Here is a 26,082-nt window from a genome sequence, read left to right as displayed (position 1 = left end):
GGGCGGGAGTATCATTGAGGGGCGGTATCCCGAATTACTGATACCAAAGGATAACATGACAACGAGGTTTCACTTCGATAAAAAGTTTGAAACACGTAGGAGTAAGAAGGCAAACCGAGAGAACGTGGCTGAACCAGAAACTTGGTACACTGACGGATCCCTCACAGCAAAGGGAGCGGGTGCCGAGGTCATTGGTCCCCGGAAAATGTATTTCGAGCCAATGGGTAAACACACTAGGTATCCTAGGGCTGCGACACTTCGCTAGGAGCGAATTAGCCTGAGTTGTTTTTTAGAGGATTTCGTTTTCCTGTTGTAGTTCTTTAATTTGTGAACTAAGCTGTGATGTAAGTTTTTCTGGCTTGTTGAGTTTTTCGCGCAGTTCCTCCTAGTCGGTTTGATGGGTTTTAGGTTTTCCTCCCTTTGGTGTTAGTGATATTTTTTGCGTTGTTTGGGTTACGTTTTTGATCAAGGGTGGTGATCTTGTACCCTTTGAACTTCTACTAAAAAGGTCGATTCAATGCAATATAAGGTCCTCCCCAGAGTCCGTATGATTCGCCTGTTGGGAGGGAGGATGTTTCAGGACAACTGGTCTGCCACCTGGGGGGGGGGGGGGGGGGGTGTGTGCAATTTATACCTCTTGCCAGGTTCAACTGCCTCCGGATTAGAGTGTACACTGGGACGCCGCTCACGTTTGTTCATCATAAGATGGTTGCCTCATGGTTATCCAGGGCTACTACTGGGAGGTGAGAGTCGACTTGATCCCGACATAGACAAGGATCATCACTGGCCTTTGCCGAGTTAAAGGCGATCAGGAACTTTACCTTGTGTATCTGAAGGTCCTCCCCAGAGTCCGTAGGATTCGCCTGTTGGGAGGGAGGATGTTTCAGGACAACTGGTCTGCCACCTGGGGGGGGGGGGGGGGGGTGCAATTTATACCTCTTGCCAGGTTCAACTGCCTCCGGATTAGAGTGTACACTGGGACGCCGCTTACGTTTGTTCACCATAAGACGGTTGCCTCATGGTAATCCCTTGCTACCACTGGGATGTGAGAGTCGACTTGATCCCGACATGGACAAGGACCATCACTGGCCTTTGCCGAGTTAAAGGCGATCAGGAACTATACCTTGCGTATCTGAACCCATTCAACCAATGAAAAATCTTCCAGAAAGCGTTTTTTTCCTCCGTCTGTAAAATCTACCCTTTGCATAATTAGCAACCGAATTTGCATCGAATTGCCAATGGTTCCCTTTTGCAGAAGTCATATTTTCGTATGGTTTGCTCCGAATAAACAGGGAAAGCTTATCGGATGTAACCAGGTAAATTGACAAATTAATAGTTAGCTTGGAAAAAGTATGCAGGTATTCGTATCTACAATTGTAAATAGACGAAAGCTAGAAAAGCGCGCATTATGAGTACAGGCTAATAGCTTCAAACCACTCACGTCTGTATATGCGATTTCATACACGTACAAAGATACTATTTTTTCTTTTCAAAATTTTGATTACAGACAGGTGTCGTGTGTTGCTGTTGCTTCTGCACACACACACACAGTTTGCGAGCTTTTCATCCAACTAAGATCTTGAATCTTTTCGATATTTTTTTTTTAAATTTTCCTATCACACATTTATACATTGTACTTTGTCGCGTACGTTCGTAACATTTCAACCGTTTTTCCCATCGACGGTTTTTATACATACGTAGATACGTTCCCCACAAGTTGGAATACAAAAAATGAAAAATTCTGTCCTAGTGTTCGATTATTCGAGTTCAATCTGTTGATCGGCGAAAACATATATCTTTAGTGCCGCCGCGGATAAACGACGTGTTTTTTAAAATTAAATGTAAACGAAAGAAATAACCGCGAAAATAACTAAAATTTTAAATATTATTTGAAAATTATTGTATTATGGGAATATTGTAAGATTTTTGAAAAGAAGTGCGTAGACCTTTTGTTTAGTTGGCGAGTGATCATTTAAAAATTTTATCGTAAAATTCATATCCTTACATATGAGTTTTGCAGTTAAAACGCATCGTTGTGTTTTAGAAGGAAGAAAACATTCCAAGACCAGACGTTTTGTGGAAATTTTCAGTGAACAAGGGTAAAATTTAGAAACCCAAATATAAATTTCATTAACTAGGAAAGAATCTTCTGCAAATATAAAAAAGTAAAAAGTAAAGTGCTCAGATGTAAGTATGATTTCTTAAGATTGAAATGTATCTATTATTTTATGTTGGTATCTAGAATAGTATTTGAATAGTAAAACCATCTTTTCGTAAAAGAGTTACTAGAAAATGTTATGTGTAGAGGAAAAAGTGAAGTTTTTCCCGGTAATTTAGTTAGAAAAAAAATTAGAAAAAATCTTTTGAATGAGTACTTTCAGGTGAAAAAAATAAATTGGGTTTAATTAGCTAAAAAGTTTAGAAGAAAAAAGCAGAATATCCTGAGAATAAAAAGATTTATGAATAGCCTACATTTCAGTTCTTTCTTATTCAGAACTACAAGAAGAATTTAGAAGTTACGCCCCCTTCCTCCCAAAAACATGTCGTGATTATTCAACTCGGATAAAAAGGTTAACAACAATTGCCTCGTCTAGGATTGATCAGTGAATTATCACATTCAAATCATTGGAACGGGTTTTTGGAATTTCTCCTTTTTCTTTTGCCTTACACAAGTTGAAACTTTGTTCTTGAAAGAACAAATTTCATGATTGCTAGTTTGCCGAGAAACGATAGATAGATGTATCTATCTAATTTATCCCAACGATCAAAGTTCTAGGAAGAATAGTTAATTCGACACTGATTGGGCTCAAATAGCAATACAACATGCAGAAGATACTTGAAGAGCAGAGATACCCCAGACTGGTCCTAAACCCTGAGAACTACTCCCGACTCGCTGAAATGGAAGAGAAGACATACAGGTTCAAGGACAACTATCATGAATGAGCTATAAACGAAAATAGGCAATTCTATAAAAATTGATGACCATTTTACAACCGTCATTCGTAGCCGCGGTAACGTGGCCTCAAATAGAACCAAAATGAATCTAGATTAAAACAACATGGTATATATCAACGTGCATCCGGGGCCATCCAGAATAAACCGGAAATGTGGTTATAACCTTGATGGGACAAAAAAAAAAAATACCCAATAAAATAAAATCATTTAAAAATGGAAAATTCAACTTTTTGCACTATCAAAAACACTTAATCTAAATAGTTCTGAATTCTCGTTTGCATTTATTTGTTCTTGGCAACAGGTTCTTCTAGTGTTTCCACTATTTATGATCGATTCAACAGTAGAATAGTGGTAGTATACGAGAATGGGTTTTTTATTGGGTTTAAAATAGCCATACAATGTGATCATGATGACCATGGCAATGGTAGTACATACAAAGATTTTAGTAATAAGTATGCAATCTTAAACTAAAAGTCGAGAACGTTATAAAGATATCGTCATGGTTATGAATAATACCTATTGTCAGTTTTAACTGATTCCGTATAATTGGTTGCATGATGTCCTTGTATCTTTTATTATACATTCAGCAGAAAACCGTCTTTCTTTATAGAATTCTCTTTCAAATTCATGCATGGAGACTACTGCATAAAATTTTGAAACAATCACATTTGTGAAGAATTCAATATGTAACGTAGAATGCTCACCGACCAATGGGGCACCGAGAGCCTCGAAAAGGAGACCCACTTGGGCCCGCGTCGGGCGTCGAACTTGAACTTGACTCACTCCAAAACTCTAAAAGGGCCCTCGTATTATGGTTACATCGGCCTCCGAGGAGCATCCCCCTGAATGAGGACCTGTGAATGCGTCTCGAGGCCTCTGGGGGGTGTTGAACTTCGTTGTCGCGTGTCAGGAAGGTGGAGTCGGTCGTAGTTTCGAAACGGCGTCTCTGAGCAGACTTAGCAATCCAGAGTCGCTTAACCCCCCACTGATGTCTAACACAGGGTCGGTGGGGAGGCGCAGCCATCAGCTCCTCTCGCTGGGCTCGCATATCATTGGACTGCGGATGGTATCCAGTAGTTCTATGCCAAGGAGCTTGTCTAACTCTGTGAAAAGAATAGGCTCGAATTGCATTCCCTGGTCCGTGATGATTACGGTTGGTACACCAAAGCTCGAAATCCTCTTTCGACAGAGGACCTCGGCGCATGATTGTGCCGTAATGTCAGATAGAGATATTGCTTCAGGTTACCGCATAAACCTATCGATGATTGTGAGGTAATACTTGAATCCGTGCGAGTCTCCCAAAGGGCCGATGATGTCAAGATGGATGATGTGAAAGGGCTTGGTTGACTTAGGGAATACACCTACTTCCTTTCGTACGTGTTTGTTTGCCTTGCATTTCTGGCGGGCGATGCACTGTCTGGCCCAAGAGTTTACGTCCTTATTCATTGAATGCCAGAAGTATTTTTTGGTGCTTAACCGGTTCGTCGTCCTGATACTTGGGTGTGCAAAATCGTGTATTGCATGAAATACTTCCCTTCGAAAATCGACCAGAATGGATGGCCTGGGTCCCTTATCTGAGGTCTCGCAGAGTAAATAAGAGCTGAAGAAAAGAAACTCCTTGAACTTGTATTTGGAATTCCCCTTCAGGTTCTGAAGCTCTGCGTTGTCTTTTTGTGCCTCAACGATTGTCGTATAATCGATCACGGCGGGGACTGCGACCTTCGAGATTTGAGATAAAGCGTCTGCAACAACATTGTCTGTGTTTAACATGCACAGCGCTGCACAAGCCGAAAGCCATCCTGCAACTCGAAGAGTCTCAAAGGTGGGAATGTTTTCGGGAGCGATAGGGATTTGATGATACGCCTTAGCTAAATCCAAGGTCATAAAAACACGGCAGTTCGTTAGGGATTGCGCAAAATCATAGTTGAGTGGAATGGAGTATCAGTCTGAGCATTCAGACGCCTATAATCTCCACATGCCGCCAATAACCGTTTGACTTAGGGACCAAATGGAGTGGAGAGGAACAACAGCTATTGGAAAGTCTGCAAATACCGTGTTTCATCAAATCGTCGGGTACGGTAGCAATTCATAACGCAATTCATGCAGTTTGGAGGTGGTGCTGTTATCGTGGTGAAACAGTACCTTCTTGTTCACCAAATGCGGCCGCGTTTCCTTCAGCAGTCCAATAATTCACTGTAATATTAACCAGAGATTGTCCTTCCTTTTTCTAGAAACGTCAAATACGGCGTTATAAAAAATCGTCGCCATGACAAACAGTAAGTCAATTTTGATAAGGTTTTGTTCTTTGCTCTTTTGCTGAAGAAAATAAGCTTCCAACGTAGGTTTTTCATGACTGGATAGTTCTCATTGCTATTGACGGGAATCTATGCGTTGGCCGCCGAGTCTGTTATATACGCAAAAACGGTGGCCCCACGTTGGGCGCCAAGTTTGTTATGATGAGAGTACAGTGTTTCATCTCCTTGGCGCCCAACGTGGGGCAACCTACCGGATTTGATAGTATGAGAGTCAGAACTCCCTTCGCTTGTGAATACTCTGATGCCTAAACAAACTTGGAAGGATTTTGTTCACCAGGTAAACATTCTCTTCCATTTTCGAGCTAACTTGACACTTAAAACAGGGCTCTTCAGCGAATTCCTCTGCATATCTGGCTGAAATTATTGCCATCGTGCCTGAGTAGAATGGACCTTGTTCATTCACTTATCCATCAGAAGCTCAGCAGCTCTATCTTTTAAATTTTTGTCGAGGAGTTAGCTCAAATTATTGACTCAACATGTATCAAAAATTAAAGTTCATCGATTCGATTCGATTTCGTAGGGTTCCCCCCATTATATTGGAAGAGGCAGGGGGTGAACGTTTGGGTTAGGGAGGGCCGCCGCATGGGCTCCCCATGAAGAGGAAAGAAAGACGGAGGCCACTCGTCGCGTAGATGTCAGAATCAGCTTAGAGTTAATACTTTCCCGTCTTTCCCGCTCGCATTAGGTTTTTTTTTGTGATTGTATCCTCTCCCTTATTAGACCGGTTGGCAGTTTAGCTCCTTCGTGATTGAAATTTTTGGTGGTATGAACCCGCTTCGACACTTCAGTAGTTTACCTCGGGCAGGTTTAGTTTTCTTGATTATTGGGTCAGGGCATGTTATAAAATCTCTGTGTCCTGACAGGGGTTTAATAGCTCCAGCATCTGCGTTCGGTTCCTCATATTATCTTGCGCAGTCGGTGTTCACGACGGGCAAACCTGTTAGGAGAATTTTGATGGTTAACAGCCTTGGTGACCATATTGGTGCCAAGACGATACAACGGTGGACTCAACAGAAGGTTGGCGCCCAACGTGGGGCACAGTTGCTGCGTACCTAACAGGTTATCAATCATGGGAAAAAAATAAAGAAAATCGTGACAGGCAATCTAATATTTACTGGTCTTTCTCATGAAATTGGGGAAGGAGGGAGGGGGGACAAACATAAAGACCATGTCCACGTTGCATTCTTCCCTGGAAAAAGGGGATAAAAGTTAAATTAATCGAGGTAAAAGTTCGTAGTAAATTTCAAGTTTCTAGTTAGTTGAATATCCACGGCTGAGTTGTAACAGAAACTAATCCAATATCCACTGGTTAATAGAAAAGTATGGTGGGTTTTAGCATTAATTTTTGGGGTATTACGTTAAAGTACTTCTTGTGGACTTTCTAGTTTACCTATTAAGATTGGAAGGAAATTCAATTCAACTTTCAATTGCTAAATCCACGAGAAAGATTGCATACACGATTCGATAATTATTAAGGAAAATGACGGTAAAATTGTCACTATTATAAATGTTTAATTAAATAATCAATTGTACGATGTTTTCTCCCTTTCCCTTTTATATACGTGCCGTTTATATACATATATATTTGTATATATCTGCCTGATTCAAATACATTAGAACAAAGCATTTACATATAATATATAATAATTGAAAATCAATTAGCATAAGCATGATCTCATACTAATAATAAATATAGTAATGGAGAGAATCATCCATTCATACTTGAGTAAAGTTCAATTGCATTTTATATTTGTCTACTTTGTTTTCGTTTAAACCCTATAGAAGTTTATTTGCATTTTGTGCTAATTGAATTTAATTTTATGATGACCTTCACTATTAGATTATTCTTTAAAAAGTATCTTATCATAAAAATATCTATTCTGAACCTTTGTTGTTGCCAATGTGCACTTAGACCTAATCAACTTATACCAGACGAATTAATTTTTTAAAGAATAATAGAGATTCCACGAAAGTATGATCATAATTTGAGAGTGGATCTTAAGTGGAAACCCCCACGATCATCCTAGATATATCCGCTTCCATTTTTCACACCTGCCTCTTGATTTTCCAGCCTAACACAGATAACAGCATAATATTCAAATAATAAACCATGACGATGTCAATAACATTGACAATTTTTACCTTTTTTCACAAGTGAACTCAGATCAAATATTGATTCTATAATTATAGTGTTCATTCCCGGATCTTGTTTATCTTTGTGAGTTTTATTAACAAAGCATTTAGTAGTTATTTTCTCAAATATAACCATAAACGTGTAAAACCATCGGGAAAAAACAAATAAAACTAGTCTCGAAGGAACACAATTCTAAGAATATATATATATATAGTATTTATTGACTTTTTAGCGAGGGGCATGTTTTTATAGAAAAGAAAAGTAGGAAAAGAAAAGAGCATCAAAAAGAAAAAGAAAAAATCAGAAAACTAGGCAAATATCATTTCGATATTTATAGAAAAAAATCTGTACATTTTCATTTGCTAAAAGTTACTAATAAAGTAAATTTGTTTTTTTCATCGAAATTCATTGGTAAAAGGTTGTCATCATCATCATCGTTAATTCAAATGGAAAATGTACATTTACTCTAAAGATTGAGTGCGTGTTTCATCGCATTCAACAGGGAATTACATAGTTTGCTTTCATTTTATTTTTTTTTTCATTGACAAATGTAAATTTCTATGTTTATGGAAATATTTTATAACGCAATGAATTATTTTTATTTTATGATTGTCTTTGAGTTTGATAAATTGTATTTAAATTCTTTAATATTAATTAGTTTTATATCTATTATTTTTTAGAACATTGCATGAGATTTGAGCATTAAGCATGATTAATTCTGGGTTCGGGGTGAAAATTATGCGGAAAATCGAAGTTGGGGCAGAAATCATTCGGCTCTGCCATGAAGATTCTGTCCCTCCCCTCCACTTTCTAATCCCTATCGTCAGACCTACACTATATACATTTCTAGAGTTTAAACTCCGGATATTGTTCAGCACTTATAACAGTTTTAATGGTCACAAATGCATTAATAAAATCTTATCTTATAAATTATTGCAGAATTAGATTTAATATAATACAAAAGTGTTAGAAATATTCATTCTTGGTTGTAAACTCATCAATCAAACACCAATCAATCCATCCAAAAAAAGAAGTCAATTTAAGCCTTCCTTTCATGATTTAATCAACGCAATGGATTCAGTTGAGAAAATGGAATATACTTTATTTAAACATTCCAAGAAAAAAAAACGAAATCAATGTCAAGGTGTGTCGTCATACAACGAATGGCTCGTGGTAACATGCGTGCACTTACTTTTTAGGCGGACAAACCTTTTTCAAATGATTAAATAATATGTTGTGTGAAGACTTCATTCATATGTATACACAGAGCTAGTATGTACATATGTCTATCGTTAGTTGTCTTTTACAAGTTTAATGGTAATTTTCAGAGACCTGGTAGACAATTCAATGAGCCACGCATGTACATCAACTTGGTTTTAGCATGCTTATATCGTAGGAGGTTTTATGGTGTCCGACTGTCTACTACTACGCCTGGTAGATAATAATTTCTAGACGTTAACTGCCTCTCCATGTTCTCAACTTTCTTTTTCCACAGCACCTTATTCGTTTGCCCAGGATACTTGAGCAGAGTAAGATGAGGTCGGAATAAAATATCCAACCATTGGTTCAAATAGCTATGGGAAGGATGTCCAGATATTGAAGTTAACCTGTGCTGACGAAGACAGCTTTATGGTTTCTTACCAGGACAGAAATAGCAAATCATCAGACGCTGCCTCACCTCTGCCCCTCATGGACGGCCAAAATACCCCAAAAATTATTTAACATGTGTCCAGCATAACGTTTGCCTACAGACTCCTTTTCCTATTCTCTTAGTGGGCAACCCCTTTCACTACTGAGCTCCATCCAAGACCTACGTGTAATATTCAACAAACTTCGTTTCAATTCCCATTTTGTTGACATCATCATTAGTGCTTAGAAAATGTCTAGTTTTATCCTACGTTCCTCCTCCGACTTTACCTCAATTCAGCCCTCTTTAATACTCTCTTGTCAGAAACATCCTTGAATATTGCTGTGTAGTCTGGTTCCCCTTCCACATCCGTGACTGTCGCGCTCTTGAAGTTGTACAACATAAATTCACCCGGATCCTCTTGTACAGCAAGAATTTTCCACGCGTTGGCTATACGCAACAACTCCGCACCCTTAATCTTCCTTCCCTGCAGTAACGCCCCCCAGTAACCCTTTTCAAACTCTGTAAGTGCCTGATGGATTGCTCTGCCAACTCTGATATTATTTTCCGCTACGCCTCTCCTAATACACGTAGTGTGGACATTTTTCAAGTATCCTTCGTGGAGCTCGACGTCTACTTTCACTCCCTGATCCCGAGGCTATGCCGGTTCTACAACGCCCTACAGCTTGGGTCCTTTGATTCTGTCTCCTTCCTTAGCTTTAAGCGTAGCAATTTACTTCCTCCTCCCTTCCTCCTCCCTTTGAGGACAATATATAACAAGGAATTTGTTGTCTGCTATCCGCTCCAGCTGAATTCAATGGTTAGTCATCTTACTCCAGTTTCCGATCATACCTCTCTCGCTACTCTGCTGGTACCACAATTGCTTGCTTCATCATCATCATCAACTTCGCAGCAACCGGTATCCGGTCTAGGTCTGCCTTAATAAGGTACTCCAGACACCGCCAAGGTCCACCCATTCGGTATCCCTAAAAGCTGTCTGGCATTCTACGTCGTCGCTTAATCTCAGGCAGGGTTGCCTCGTCTTCTTTTTTACTATAGATATTGCCCTTATATACTTTCTAGGCTAGATCATCCAGTGACCAGTCCACCGCAACTTATTGAGCCGGATTTTATCCATAACCTGACGGTTATGGCATCGCTCACAGATTTCGTCGTTATGTAGGGGGGGGGGGGGGCAAAAATTCTTTCGAGAGGTTCACTGATGATTTCGTCGAGGGCAAAGGCAACTCATTAGACGCTGCGTCCCCTCTGCCCTGGGAGTAGCGCTCCATTTATATATAATCGCGAAATCAGGCCGAAGTGAATTTTTTGTTGTGAATGCCGGGAGTTCTGAGTTCGCATCCGCTTGTTGACGGACCGGAGCACTCGAAAAGCAACTTACTTCCTCTCTTGTAGTCCACGGACTTCACCTTTTTGGTTAAACATCTAAGTTTTTCAATATAATTCGCACTCATGCCGTGTTTGCGATTATATATAAATCATTTGTCGCTAATTTCAGCCACGCTGCTCCCAGGACAGAGGTGAAGCAGCGTCTGATGAGTTGCCTGTTGATGTTGGTTCAGTAGGCGTTTTCCTGGTCTTATGCTTCATCGTGGGTTCCATGTTTCGCCCAGGGACCTATACTACCCTTTCACCACACAACTAGCATGAGAGAAGCTTTCGAAGAAAGCTGTCCACTCAAGATGCCAAAGAAGGGTAAAACACCATGGTGGAACTCGGATTTGGCAAAACAGAGGAGAACGACAAGGATGCTCCTTAGTCGTGCTCTGAAGGGCGAATCAAGCACTAGCTGGAATCGCTATAAAGAGGCACAGAAGGCTCTAAAGAAGAGCATAAGATCGGCTAAACGATCATCTTGGAGACGCTTTTGCGAAGAGACTAACTCTCTTGAGGCAACCTCAAAGCTGAAGCGGATTCTGGTCAAAGAACGTAGCCAGAAACTGGGTTACTTACGTTTACAGAATGGGAAGTACACAGAAAGCGATGAAGAAACGGCAAATCATTTGCTTGAAGTACACTTCCCAGGCAGCATCCAAAATCTAATCTCGGGGCCAACAGGTGCATACAGCCCTCAACCGAGAGATTGGAATCTGGCATGCAAAGTAGTATCACTGGAGCGAGTGAAATGGGCATTTAACTCGTTCCACAGATATAAGTCTGCAGGTCCGGATGGCATCATTCCTGCGCTAGTAATAGAAGGAATGGATGCCCTGGGTCGACACATTCGGAATATATATCGGGCATGCCTAGCACACGCTTATATTCCAATTATATGGCGGGATGTGAAGGTGTTGTTCATTCCCAAACCAGGAAAACCCACCTACACAGACGCAAAAAGCTTTCGACTGATCAGCCTAACGTCCTTTCTGCTAAAAGGACTAGAAAGATTAGTAGATCGGTTCATAACGGATACACACATTCCTAAATGGCCACTTCACTATAGGCAACACGCCTACCAGAAAGGCAAATCCACGGAGACAGCACTCCATGAACTTACGGCAAAAATTGAAAAGGCGATGTCCGATAAAGAATACGCTTTAGGCGCATTCATGGACATCGAAGGTGCCTTCAATTATGCCTCATTTGCGGCAATTTGTGATGCGGCAAGACAGCATGGAATCGAACCGCTACTAATCAGTTGGATCCTTCACATGCTAGAGTGGAGGAAAATCCACATATCGGTCGGCCAGAAGTCTATTGAAGCAGGATGTCTCAGGGACTGCCCACAGGGAGGGGTTCTCTCTCCACTGTTATGGCTCTTGGTGATGGATACCCTGCTGTGGCTCCTGGAGGACAAAAAAAGTCTTCGCGCAAGCATTTGCCGACGACCTAGCCGTAATAATTACTGGCAAGTTTGCGGACACAGTATGTGACCGCTTGAATGCAACTCTGCATGTAATCCACAGCTGGTGCCTCCGCAATGGGCTCACGGTGAACGCTAGGAAGACTGGACTAGTTATGTTCACTAGGAACGTCAGGTGGGGCAGCTTTACGCTACCCACCTTAGCAGGGGCGGAAATCCAGCTGGCACAAACAGTCAAGTACTTAGGAGTGCATTTCGACTCCAAGTTAACGTGGAAGCATCATATCCAGGAACAATACCAGAAATCCTGCAGATTGCTCTGGTGCTGTAGGAATGCGATAGGTAAGACCTGGGGACTTTCACCTAACCGGATATATTGGATGTATACATCCATAATAAAACCCATTTTGATGTATGCATGCATCGTCTGGTGGCCAAGACTGAACTTTGCTAACAGCAGGAAGCTGCTAACGCAGATTCAGAGACTTGGTTGCCTAAGTATTACTGGAGCAATGAGTACTACGCCGACTGCGGCACTTGAAGCCATCCTAAATTTACCCCCCATCCACTTGGAGGTGAAACGGAAAGCAGCCAACGACGCATATAGGCTCGATACCATTGGGGCGTGGAAAGGCGGCCAATCCAACGGGCATGCGTCTATATGGAAATTCCTTGAAAAACATCCGGTAGCCCTAATGCCGACCGATCATATGGTTTCCAGATTCGTCTTTGAAAAGACATATACTGTCGTAATCACCGAAAGAGAAGAATGGTCGACAAGTGGCCATGAGTCTTTTCAGATTACAGACCTAATAATCTTCACCGACGGGTCAGTCACGGGGGATGGATCGGGTGCAGGCGTGTTCTCGGAGAATCCGATTATAGAACAGGCCCGACCCCTCAGAAAAATGACGACCATATTCCAGGCGGAGATATATGCCATTTCATGGGCAGCAGAAGAATGTCTGCGACAAAAATGGAAGGGTCGCACCATTCGAATCTGTTCCGACAGTCGGGCGACATTATCAGCACTAGATGGCAACATCATATCAAGCCAGTTGGTGTGGAGTTGTCATCAGGAGCTGCTGAAACTTGGCCGACTGAACGAAACATTCCTGATGTGGGTGCCGAGGCACTCTAACATCGCCGGTAATGAGGGGGCTGATAGACTGGCTCGCCGAGGGTCTGGATCCACAATGGTGAGCCCAGAACCAGCTCTTGGAATCCGACCATCTACTGTCAAGTCTACTCTGAAAGGTGAAATTGCAAGGATTCACGCAACCGAGTGGAGAAATTTGGACTCTTGCCGGCAAGCGAAAATCCTTGTGAAGGAGCCTAGGGCCACTAGAGCGGCATTTTTGTTGTCCCTTAAGAAGTGGGACATGAAAACCCTAGTAGGGCTTTTGACGGGACACTGCCCCTTAAACTACCATATGGAAAAGATTGGAGTAGTGGTTTCGGCTGTGTGCAGCCAATGTGAGGAGGAGGAGGAAGCTGCCCTGCACTTTTTATGCAGCTGCCCGGCATCCTCAGATCTCAGACGAAGACACCTTGGCAAGGTTTTCTTCAATGAAGAATCTGCACACTCTCTGCCTCTTGAGAATGTTCTCAGATTCGCTAAAGCCTGCGAACACCGTAGGCGGGAAGCCATTGAATAGGCAACTTACGGGGATAGTACAATGGGCCTAATAATGGCCTGAGTGCTCGGAGCTGCGGCTCCCCCCATTTAACTAAACTAAACTAAAAACCCTTTCACCACATATGAATATTTAAGTTTTGTTTTTATTGTCAGCAGTTTGGTTGGCTTTGCTGAGGAACTGGTCATTTCTCAGCAGTTTATTTCTTTTGGCATCCTTTATGTTAGCAGTCGTCTCATTACATTAGAAATTTCAGTCAATTGTCTGACTTCGTTATTTCCATTTGCTGGTTCCAATGCAGATCCTCATTACGAATGAACCAGGGAGCGTCTACCATGTTTCTAGGCAATTCATTTTGGAACGTTTGGATGAACTTCAAGTTTGACTCTTTGGCACAGTCCCAGAGATGGATACGGTACGTCCATATGGGCCTTAGGATTTGCGTATAAATTAGTAGCTTGTTGTTGATGGTCATCTGGGAATTCCTTCCCAATAGCCAGTACATCTGTTTGTATTTGTCATTTAGCTCGCCCTTCTATCGTGGGATGTGTCTTTTACAGCTGAGCTTAGCATCGAGTGTCATACCTAAATATTTGACCTCACTCCCTTTGGCACATCTTTTCCGTTTATGATAACTTTAGCAGGGTTTTAGAGACAGCGTAGTTCGTAGTAAGGGAGACATATATAGACCCTACGTCGGGTACAACGTCCTCCTATTTAAAATATAAAATTCAATCTTTTGCTCGCACTTTTATAGATGGGAAACCCACAAAACCTTTAATCATTCAATGCAAAAACTTTTACTTTCTTTCATGATTTGTTACCATGCCTCAAATAATAGCAACAGACTAAATAGGCTTTATTAACAAGTACTAAACCACGTACACATTTTACCCGAATATATTACAGATATTTACATATTTACTGACGTAGGTTTTGGAGTGATCTATACAATCAGCGTACGATTTAAATTTGACCTAAATTTGATTTTTTTGGGGGGTCAGCTTTTGTTGCTTGAGCTTTGTGCAATTTCAATATACAATTGCGCACGCACTCTTCATGTAAAGTATCTTATGCGCGAATGTATCTATTGTACAATATGTGTGCCTAATGTCGTCATATTTAGAGGCTCGATTATTGTCTGTTCAGTCCAAGATATAGGAATGCGTACATAGGCAACTAAGGCAACTATTCAGCGTACAATGGAGCATATAGATGTGAGCTCAAATTTAATCGATTCTCAATTGAGACATGAACATCATGTGCGGTGGATTATTAGATAACTAATTTAATCTGTCTCATTTGATAGCGATACAACACCTTATATCTCATAATCAGATTGAAGCTTATTTGCAGTCATCAGTCAGGGGTAATTGTCTTTCAATTGCGTCTTTTTGAATGATTCCTTTAAGTGTTAAAAAATTAATTTTGACCCCTCCTTATGGACAAAATGCGACAAGCGCACTTCCTGAAATGCACTTAATTGTCTGTTAAACATTTCCCTAATTACATTATGTAGTCCAGAAAAACCAGTCTTTCTTGCTAGCCAAGCGCAACTATCAAAAAGATACTTTTCTCCACCCTGCATCTAAATTGATATAGTTTCTTGAGTTCCAACTATTTTAAAATGCGCTTCTGGGCAAACTAAGCCAGACTAAGCTGACCATAATATTAGGCTTGTGCAATATGGTTAGCAATATCGTTACATTACAATATTTAAAATGTGATGAATCCGATTCTATATAATCAGCCATTGTGCACAGAACAGCCTTTAGCGAAGTTTTGTTAGATATGTGATGTATGACTATCTCCAAATAAGACTCAGTGAGGAAAACGTGATGCGATTATAATTAATCTGAAATTTGGTTTGACGAAGTAACTAACCTTGAATTAAATGGAAGTTCGATTTGGAGGTTCCGATATTTCAGCTTTGCTGACGTACGTACGTAAAGTCATCTATTTATGAAACGATTCAGACGGAATTTAAAGAGAATTTCGGCACTTCTGGAAATGTAATTTTCCCTGCAGGCACACTACATGCGAAAAACAGGAAAATGATTTTTTTCATAAACGATATTTTCATCAAATCTTACATAAGATACTTGTTTTATCTTTTCTTGTGATAAAGATACCTGTTTTATCTTTTATTGTTCTGTTCTGGAAGCAAAAGCAGGTCCAAAGTCAATAATTAGGAAATGCCTAGAGCCTAGAGGCCTGACCCATGTTGTAGCAATCTTGCAATTGCATGTACGTATCTTTTCCCTGATGCACATGAATCATAACCGGTATGCAATCGATTTCTTCCGCAATTTGTAAAAATATTATACTAAAGAGACTGGTTTTCGTGTATATCGCACTGCACTAGTTGCAATTTGGTTTGTATGCAAGACTGCACTCATGCAATGCAGAGGTAAACTCAAAATGGATAGTGGGTTTTTGCGTGGTTGATTAAACGGCACCACATCATATCGTTTTCTGCGTCGCTCTCCAGATAGGATACCGAAAGATCAATGATATCCAATGCGGAAACCAGATCGCTGCATCCAAGGTCGTTGAAGTCGGAATTTTCTTCAACATATTGGGATAGGCTTTAACTTAAGGTGCATACTTTGCCCTTGGCTTTCGTGAAGGCCAAAAAGTCACTATCATGGCTATTTGTTCACGAAAGGTATTGCGGCTGGAAGCAAGTTTCAAAAATTATTGGATGAAGCATGCACATATATGAGAGCATTTTGATTATAACGTATTCAAAATTGATGATTGATAATCAAGGGTTTGATTGAAGATGTGGACAGAGACGAAGGAAGGACGAAGGAATTTTAACTCGAAATTTCCTGCTGCAATCAACTGAGTTCATTGAAAACATTTCGAACCTATCATGAAAGTTCCGCCCGCAATGCCAGGTTTTTTTGAGGCAATGTGGAGCCTTCAAATCATGGAGTTCCTCCCCTCCCCTCCTTTGTCAAACAGGGAACTGGTAGTTCAAGGAACCTTCTATCATTCGAGCTCTATCTTCTTTGCAGTGAGAAGAACCCGAACGTAATGCGCAACATGACTTCACCTGTCAGCGCTCCTTAGTATCTTCTCGACAATATTGTCTGGAGAGAGATCCCCTTTGTTTAAATAGAGCTGCCGACGAATCCCATCCCACCTTCCACAAGAAAACAAGGTGTGATGGGCGTCATCCACAACTCCTTTGTACGACTGAAAACCTGCATACCCACTTAGGAGCTGGGCAAGGCAATAGTCAGTCTCAGCATGTTTCCGAGTCAGCCCCGCTCCTAAGTTGCTATTAAGTCGCGTAATCCATCTGCTTCTAGTCTAAGGTGCCAAGAGGGTTGCTACTCATCTAGTGTAAGTTGCCGTTCTTCACGAGCAACCACCGCCCTTGACTCTTCTCCCTTGCGGTTGTATATGGCTTTATATTCCTTAGCAAGAAGCGCAACGGGAATCACTCTCGTGATCAGCATCATGGCCGCTTCAGAGACAGTACGTTAGGCAAATGCCACCCGCCAAGCATCCCGTCTCCGTACTTATGCAATACGCTTATATTTTCTTTCTGTTCGTCCACAGAGGTGAAAAATCTCAGAAAGGGACATCCGCCCCAGCTCCGTTGCACAAACGCCGAAGCTAAAGCGGGTGCGTGTCGGATTTGCAGCCACTAAAAACCAACTCCGATCTCGGCAGCCCCAGCCCCGCACCGCACAATTGGGAGAATCATCCAACCCAAAGCCGTGCAGACACTGCCTGTAGCAACCACCGTGTCCCGTGAGGAACTGGGTAATATGATAGTTGGCTTCCCCATGTTTCCGCTCAAGCCATGTCCTAATATTGGGAATGAGCCTGTGCGTCCATCGACCCTTCGTAGACTCGTCCTATCTGCGCCCTGTGTGCCCCTCCATACGTCTTGTATGGTACAGCACACTCATTTCTTTCGCCAGAATGTCGACAGGGATCATGCCTGCCATCATCAAACTGCCTCATGTGATGTGGTTCTAAAAGCACACATAAGCACACAGCCCGGCTCTTTCTAGTCAGGATTTTACCACTTTTTGTTTCGGTTGCGTAAACCTCCATATCTTCTGAGTGTTTTGCTGAAACAACCACAGCTAGGTCATCATCAAAATCGACAATCGTAGTACCCTCTGGGACGAGAAGAGAAAGCACCCCACTATACATTATATTTCGCAACAGTGACCAAGTATCGATACCCATCCTTCCCGCACCACAGAGTTCTCTCTGAGAGGTAGTTTTCCACCAAATTCGTTAAATACCCGGGCACACCTATGTCAGCCAATACCCCTTTAATTCTGTTCCAGTTGGCCGCGTTGAATGCGTTCCTGACATCCAGCGCCAACACGGCGTCTCTAAGCGTTTCCATACCACTTGTTTTATAGCTTGCCTCTTACCTTTCCAACGAATCCTGCCGCGTCTCTTTTCATGGCTGCAGATCCCGGTCCTCCTCCCGCTCCTCTGGGATCCCACAGGAATCTATTCAGGGTCCGTTATTATTTTTATTCTTTATCACCGCGACCTTTCCGCCTCCTTACCTGTCCCTGTTTTCTGCGAAGCTGTTTTCCGCTGTTTAATCTAGCCTAGACAATTTGCTTCGTTAGCGCTCTGCTAATGGTTTAGCGCTAAACGTCAGAAAGTGTCACTCTATGTGCTAACTCGATTGTCCAAAGCGGAGTCCGCCAGGAACGTCCTTCATACTTCCTTGTCCGGAGGATGAGGAGAAATTCAATGGACGATGACATCTTTCCTCAAACTGATCGACAACGCATCTGTTTGCTCTCTCATCGCTCTCTTCGGGTCATGGACCTTGGCGAAATGGCTCTGGATTTGGAAAGAGAGTCAAGTAGAGTTGAAGTGAAAATAAACACAGGTTCTCTGTTTGACGGGTCAACGCATTCTCCCTATCTGCATTAATGGGCAGAGCATCGAAAGCATCGATCATTTTGTATATCTAGGAAGCGTGATTTCTGCAACGGTGACACCGAACTGGATGCTGCCCGACGCATTAAAATCGCTAGATCCGCTTTCGCTACACGGTCTAAAATCAGGAAATGCAGTTATCTCAACAATAAGTTCAAGTTGACACTGTTCTGCGCTAGTGTTCCCTCCTGTGTTGCTATATGGGAGTAGCACATAAAAAGTGAACTCCATTGTTACACAAAACCTCCAGGCTTTCATCAATACCTGTCTGCGTCGGACTATCGGAGTGCGCTGTCCTGACACTATCTCAAACGAATAACTTGGTCGGCACACAGGTTTGGCACTCGTATGCGATGCGATTGGGGTCACACTTTAAGGAGGGGCGACAAGTGCATTGTGGACTACGTCATGCAGTGGAATCCACTCTGCCAAGATGGCTGACGGGTGGGTCGCCCCAAGAGCACATGGGGCAGAACAGTAGAGGACGAATGAAAGCGTCTCGGGAAGTCATTGAGGAGCTGAAGAGCATTTCAGGTAACCGCGAGGGACCAGATCAGACGTCCAAAAGATAGTCGAAAACCGGCTTTCTCGACAGGGTAACGGAGTTAAGGAGAGGAGCTAATCAATCTCTTGATTTTTAGGCTTATTTGTGAATACTGAGACTGTACTCAGCCTAGACCGGTATCCTTATATCTTATGTGGCATTGGCATTCAATAAAGTCTGGTGAGGGAAAGAAAAACAGTTTAGAAGACACGAATTTTTGAATCCTGGTAACTCGGGAAATTTATTGTTACATTATGTGTACACTTCATTAATCAAATCTAGAATTATAGAAATTAATTTGAATTTTCTATTTGTTGCAGAGGCCCAGTTTCGGGGATATCACAACAGATACGTTAACTTAACAATCGTTTATAGGCCGACATTTCAGAAAAGATAGTTTACCATGAATGCAACAAAAATTGAGGATGTCATCAAAGGTAAGTTTCTACAGCTACAGTACTTTTCACATTGATTATATACCACTTAAATTTTTCTCCTAATTAATTAAATAGTTCATAAGCTCCTTCAATTTTAACAAATGCGATCAAATCACGTAAAATACTGTCTCTGAGAAGGCAAATTCAAAGTTTACATTGGCGCCATAAGATAGCCTCTATTGCCCGTAACATAATCAAAAGTTAATCTTCTAATGATCCTTCTGATCCTTCTTGATACATCTGGAGGAGGATGAGGGGGTGGAGTCGAAGCCGGTCACTTCATGAAATTCGTTTTCGTAGAACCGATTCGGCGCTTCGTGGCTGAGGTTGTAACCCGATTCCTAGTGAATCGGATCTTTCATGTCTTTGACACTCCTCCACAACGGGGTGGACAAAGAGGCATTAAACCAGGGTTCACCGCTCTATATTCTCCGCAGACATATGCCTCGCAACGGGTTCATCTATCCCTAATAGCCGTCATACGAGCATATGTCTCTCCTGATTAGCGCGACTGGGAGTTCCCTGATATCTGCTGCGCGCTGAGATCATCCGTACATTTAGTCACTGGAGACACCCCATAATTTTTGGCTTTTGGTCAGAGTATGATCACGCATGAAGGGTCATACTCTCTGTTGCGCCAACTGAACCTTTTCTTCAGGATCCTTCCTCGGTCACTTCTAGTGATGCGAGGATGGAGCCCCTAAAACAGGAGGTCCAAGAGAAATTGCGATTAGCCCCGGAGAGAGCAGCTGGCTGTCACAACTTAAGGGCACGATCATCGAGGTGGGAGGAGGAACTTCCGGCAAAACGATTTAAATAAACATTATAACGCCAAGCTGGACCTGAAGTTCCTGCCCAGCGGCGACTGGGCGTCCATCTGTACCGGCTGACGGATGATCGTGGCAGACATGTGGGGGTGTTCCATGGGAAGGGCATAAAGTCTATCGTTCAGGACACTTCTAGGCAGCTCGCACTTCACCATGCCCCTTGGGGCCAAACTGTGGCACATCGATCTGTCGCTTCTGACGAAGTTGATACCGCCCTTGAGATGATTGCTCTCATCTAGAAGATTGATGTGTTGAAGTTGACTGACCGAGTGGAATAATTCAAGGGTGGTTCCCGAATGAACAGGGAGTATCTGGATCTAGACGAAATGCTTATTCAGAGTCTTCTCCAATTGGAGATTATTATGTAGTCTATTCAGATCTGACCAGGAAGGGAAACGGAATAGAAAATTTAATTAAAGTTAAAGAAATCAAAGGGGGAGTCACCACGAGCCTAGACACCCTTTCTACGGCCCTGAGTATATTGTTATATTATGATAAATAAGAAACGCCCACACACGTTCTCAGCATATTATTGACGATTAGCCATTATTTGCTTGGTCATAAAAATTTCAAAAATACTTTAGGGAAGATGAAAAGATTAATGAATCAGTGCATAACGTAAATAGATGATTAATTCCCCCTTCCAAATGTGACACTTTTCAAATTATATTTTTCTCGATCTTAGGCTTAACTGACGCAAATTGATTACCTGTAGGAATCTAAGAACAGACAGCATAGGAAAAACTTTTGCGGTTTTAAAACCACACATAAGCGATACTATTATAAAACTATCTTTTAGCTCAGTAAGTAATTATAGAACCATGGTTGAGTTCCGCGATCTTACGGTCAAGGGGTCGATTTTCTTACGTTTAATGGTGACTTATATCATTATTCAGTATTAATTCTTTAGATCATATACAATTATTGATTAGAGTAACATTACCACAAAATGGGCTAATTATATAATGGCTTAGCGCTTAGAAATCTCAGATTCAAATAGGGATCGAATGATTTTCTGGGTGATTTTCCGTTACCACTCTCTAGTAGACTAGGTCGCTGGAACTCAGGTCCGGGCTTCGGAAAGCGTGCAGGCTTTTCCTCGTGAGGATACATGCTGTAGGTTTGTTCTGATCAACGTCTTCTGCCCTTTAGAATAAATTATAATATTTGCTTTGGAACCTTTTGATGGTTCGGTCGCCTCGGACCCAAGGCTCTTGTACTAGTGCGATGTTGATATCTTCATCTAGGGGGAAGACAATCAGGTTAACCGAGATGCACTTCGAGTGCTGCAGATTTATCTGCGAAACCCTCAGCACGGTCTGCTTGCGTAGGGGGTTCGTCAGTCCCCGTCGGACTGCCGATCCTCATCTTCTCTAACAGCTCCTTGGCGGCGTCGATTGGATCCTGGTCGTCGCCCGGTTTTGCAGAGCGAAACACTTTGACCTTTGCGTGCTTGACTCCGAACCGCCCTTTATACTCTAGCGTTTCCAGTACCTCAAGGTACCCTCCGTTTATACGTATCAGAAAAATTTTGCTGTTTGTTAGGGGTTCCACGCCTGGATGACTACCCAGGCGTCCATGGGAATACTAGGGTTTTGAAGGCGCAACGAACCATGTGGATCTTTGGCAACCAGATTCGAGCGACTGGTCTACTGGAAATCTCGTCGTAGGGGATAACTTTACGCCCTGCCAGACGTCGCTGATCTTAGCAACGCACGAACTGAAAAAGTCCCTGGAGAATTGGTCCTCATAAGCTATAGCGTGGAACAAACGGACCACCTGAGAGGAATCAGCGCCAGTTTGCCTCTAGCGAACTTGTCATCCGTCAGCGCCACACGTAAGTGAGTCCTGGCCACTTCACCGAAGGGTTTCGCAGTTCGAGGCTCATTATCTTTCTGCAGAGGTTGCTTAGCATCCGAACTCTTGCCACTCTACTCCGCTTGTGTTTTTGTTCGACCTCATTTTGAGATCGATTGCGTTTGAGAGCGGTGGGCTTCGACTTCTGCTCGTCTGCCAGGCGTTTGTTGTTATATTCCTCAACAATCGCCTGGTATTTAGCGAAGTCCTTTTTATCCCGCTCGTCGACAGTGCCGGCCTCCTTATTCTTGGCAATCTTGCTGAGAATATGCATGGCCTTCTGGTACTGACTCTTGAGCAGGACTCCAGTGGACCTTCGCTTCTTTGCTGGTTTTCGGTGACCGACTACTTTTGAGGGATTCCTTGATGTCGATGGTTTCGGGTTGGGAGTACTATGTCTGGCACTCGCAAGACCCAACTTGACGGCAATGGATTCCCAGCTGGAAAAAAATAGACCTCGCTCCGGGAGGTCTCTGCGGTTGGTTTCAGCACCTGCGCCTGGCATCACCACCTCTTCTTCTCTCATCGGTTTGTTATTTTGTTTTTTATTATTGAGTCCATATCTTGGTCCCACGAGTACACAGGGAAGTTGCCATTTCACAATAAAAATACCCCAAAAATCGCTTCACTTTAGACGCTTACAAAATTCAAACCAACGAAGATAAAATATAACATAATGATTTATTCTAATTTTCAACTCTTTCCGTTTCATAATTTACAGATGAAACTCCCATGCAAGAATTCTACAGAAAGAAATGTGTTTTCCTGACCGGAGGAACTGGATTTTTTGGAAAAAGTATGTATATTAAGTTGTCCTTAAAATCAGATAAAAAGTGTTCATATTTTCTTTTTTGTTTTTGGTATCATCCTTTTTTGGTGACAATTTAATTTTTAAAAAAAGTTATCATTGAAAAGTTAATACGAGTCACGGATATCGAGCATATTTACATACTTATCAGGAATAAAAAGGGCAAAGATGTTTATACACGACTTGAAGAGATGTTTGATGATCCGGTATGTGTCAAATTCCTTATTATTTCTTCCTCACTTTTCATGCAATTGACGAGGGTTGTTTCAAAAATAAAGTTTCGACACTTTTTTCGGGCGCAAGGTGTTTTTTTACTTGAGAAAAAGAAATTCGTTTCGTGGGAACGTTGATTTTAAAACTATTTTTCTACATAGTCGCCATTCTGACAAGTAATCGACAATTGCATTTCCGCCTCAAAGAAGTTCGCCACCAACTCGTTGAGAAATCTGGAAGCTTTGTTTTGCAACTCATCATCCGTCTCTAATCGTTGGCCGCCTAGGTATCCCTTCAACTTCGGAAACAGATGGAAATCGCTAGGTACAATGTCAGGGCTGTAAGGGAGATGGGCAATGACTTTTCAGCCAACTCCCTCGATCAAGTCCTTAGTTTTTTGTTTACTTTCGTGGTTCATCGTGGATGTCGTCATCGTGTGCGGCTGCCAGCGATCTTTCTACACAATTTCCGGACATATTGAATGCTTATACACGTTTCCCCATATACTTCACTTAACTGACGATGAATTTTTATGAGTGGTAACTTTTTTCCGTGAAGAAATCGGATGAACCCACGAATTTTCCACCTGGCGGTGACAGCTGTGACGGGCTCCAACGCAGATAGCTGTCAGATCGGTAGTGAATGTCGCAGACGGGCGATATGTTGTTGAGACCGGTGGTAGGTGAACTAGCGAACAAGTCGGTGTTGCCAGATTTTGCCTAAGGTTATGGGCGACAAATTTGGGAACCTTATTTTTGAAACAACCTTCGTATGATTATCAAGAATATAAAGCTGATTTTTCTCTATTCCTAAATAAGGTATTTGATACAGTGAAACGATTGAAACCAAAATTTCAACATAAAATTTCCGTGATAAAAGGCGACTGTTTGCTACCCGGTCTTGGTATTAGCCCTGAAGAACGTATACTTCTACAACAAAATATCGATGTAGTTTTTCATGCCGCTGCCACAGTACGATTTGATGAGAAATTGAAAATTGCATTGGGTATTAATGTTTGCGGAACGAGGGAGATTATTGGACTATGTCGAGAACTAGTAAAGTTGAAGGTGAGTAGTAAACGCTTGAATTGAAGGAGAGCGAAGAAGATAAGCCACCAAACCTACAAGTTTCGACCTCGAATATGCTAATTTTGATCGCTTTCCATGTCCTTGTTGGTAGGCGATAGTTCATGTATCTACAGCGTTTGCTAATTGCAACCATAGTTTCATCGAGGAGAAATTCTATAAAGTCAACCTATCCGGCGAGAATGCATGTTGTCTGGCAGATTGTTTGGATGACCGAACACTCGATAATATCACACATGAGCTCATACGCGACTATCCAAACACATATACCTACACGAAATCCTTGGCTGAGGATCTAGTACGATCCAGTGCAAAGGGTTTACCAATTGTTATATTTCGCCCGGGAATTGGTAAGTGACTGTATTACTGAAAATGAAAGAAAAATGTCCTACAATCCCTGCAATTTATAGTGATTCCCACATATAAGGAGCCTATCCCTGGATGGATAGATAACATGTATGGACCGAGTGGTATTATAGTTGGCGTAGGCACTGGCATCCTCCGTGTATTCCATGGTCGGGTGGATAACGCGGCACATGTAGTACCTGTGGATATGTCGATCAACGCTCTTTTAGCTGCTGCCTGGGATGTTTCAATGAAAACGTGAGTATCTGCCTCGTCTTTTGACAAAAATAATCCCAACTACGTTTCCAAATTTCAATCAGATACGACGAACCGCCAATTTATAACTACATTCCGGACGTTGAGAATTCAGTCTCATGGAAAACTTACATAAAAGTAGGCTATGAAATAGGTTCTCGGTTACCAATTTTACGATCGATATGGCATCCGAATCTCACGATCACCTCATCGAAACTAATGTTCAATTTGCTTTGCTTTTTGTATCATACATTACCCGGCTTCCTAATGGATCTAGGGCTAGTCGCCATTGGAAGGAAGCCACGAATGATGCAGATCTACCGAAAGGTTCACAAATTCTGTGCAGTCATGAGCTACTTCAGCAATGGAATATGGAGATTTTCGAACAACAATACACGAAGGCTTTACGACAGGCTCACCAAAGAGGATCAACAGCTGTTCAGCTTTGATATGCGAACAGTCCATTGGGAGACTCTGGTTGAAGATAGTATAAGAGGATTACGAACGTTCGTGGTGAAGGAGGATCCGAATAATGTCGAAAATGCAATCAAACGATACAAAAGGTTAGTCAATCTTAAGACTTTGAATCATCTCAAATGACTCCCTCTTCCTATTACAGACTGAAACTACTGCATTACTCGCTGATCTACGGCATATACACACTAGCAGTGTTTTTGCTCTACACGATTTTATCAAAATTATTTTAAGCTTTTAAATGTCCTTTAAACAATTTTTGGAATATCGTGCTTATGAGATTATTGCTGGCACAAGGAATATGCACACGAATGAATGCAACTAAAACATAATGAATCCAGCAATAGAAACATGTATATTACATAGGGGAATACGGTCAAAGGGGTATCTCTATTCTGAAGGCATATACTTACTTTGGGAGATAAAGGAAAAAAAAAAACGTTAAATAAAGTTCAACAAGGGAAATTATCCTTCAAAGTATATGCTTCGAGGTTCTGGATGAAATTTCTAAGCAATACAGGAAACTATGAACACAAACAGGGCAAAAGGAAAAATAAACAATAAAAGAAAACTTATTACAAAGTATTTTTATTGTTAGGTTTGTACGGACAGACAGAGAACGTAGCGTATTCTCCCAAGAGGGAGACGAGTAAGTATATTTGTTTGCAGAACTATCCCATTTGCACGTGGGCCGCAAAGTATATCTATATCTAGCATGTCAAACCGCTCGTGTGTGTGTGGTATAGGGGAGAAGCTATAGCTTCTGAGCACTTAGGCCGTGGTGGCCCATTGTACTTGACACCCCCCTCT

The 26,082-nt window shown here is 41.9% G+C and overlaps 1 protein-coding gene across 2 annotated transcripts; it reads left to right on the top strand.

Moving 5' to 3' along the window:
* Positions 1 to 1,658: 1,658 nt before the first annotated feature.
* LOC119661029 (fatty acyl-CoA reductase wat) lies at positions 1,659 to 25,847 on the top strand. 2 transcript variants are annotated; one of them, XM_038070189.1, is made up of 10 exons: positions 1,659 to 1,936; positions 2,021 to 2,187; positions 19,292 to 19,408; positions 22,814 to 22,888; positions 22,994 to 23,106; positions 23,932 to 24,180; positions 24,293 to 24,548; positions 24,609 to 24,801; positions 24,864 to 25,361; positions 25,418 to 25,847. In XM_038070189.1, exons 3-10 carry the CDS (start codon positions 19,375 to 19,377, stop codon positions 25,503 to 25,505), a joined length of 1,506 nt encoding a protein of 501 aa, XP_037926117.1. In that variant the 5' UTR covers positions 1,659 to 1,936; positions 2,021 to 2,187; positions 19,292 to 19,374; the 3' UTR covers positions 25,506 to 25,847. The 2 variants fall into 2 exon arrangements, with proteins under 2 accessions (XP_037926117.1, XP_037926116.1); XM_038070188.1 differs by having other exon boundaries at positions 1,659 to 2,187.
* The last annotated feature ends 235 nt before the right edge of the window (positions 25,848 to 26,082 follow it).

The sequence above is a fragment of the Hermetia illucens genome, chromosome 7 (genome assembly GCF_905115235.1).
Source record: "Hermetia illucens chromosome 7, iHerIll2.2.curated.20191125, whole genome shotgun sequence".
NCBI classification, from domain to species: domain Eukaryota; kingdom Metazoa; phylum Arthropoda; class Insecta; order Diptera; family Stratiomyidae; genus Hermetia; species Hermetia illucens.
This window is presented reverse-complemented; position numbering and strand designations above follow the sequence as displayed.

Bases quoted from the DNA above. Each gene is read 5' to 3' on its own strand.
- LOC119661029 (XM_038070189.1), top strand. From the start codon at position 19,375: ATGAATGCAACAAAAATTGAGGATGTCATCAAAG. The intron at 19,409-22,813 runs GTAAGTTTCTAC...CATAATTTACAG, and splicing joins AATTGAGGATGTCATCAAAG to ATGAAACTCCCATGCAAGAA. The intron at 23,107-23,931 runs GTATGTGTCAAA...TTCCTAAATAAG, and splicing joins AAGAGATGTTTGATGATCCG to GTATTTGATACAGTGAAACG.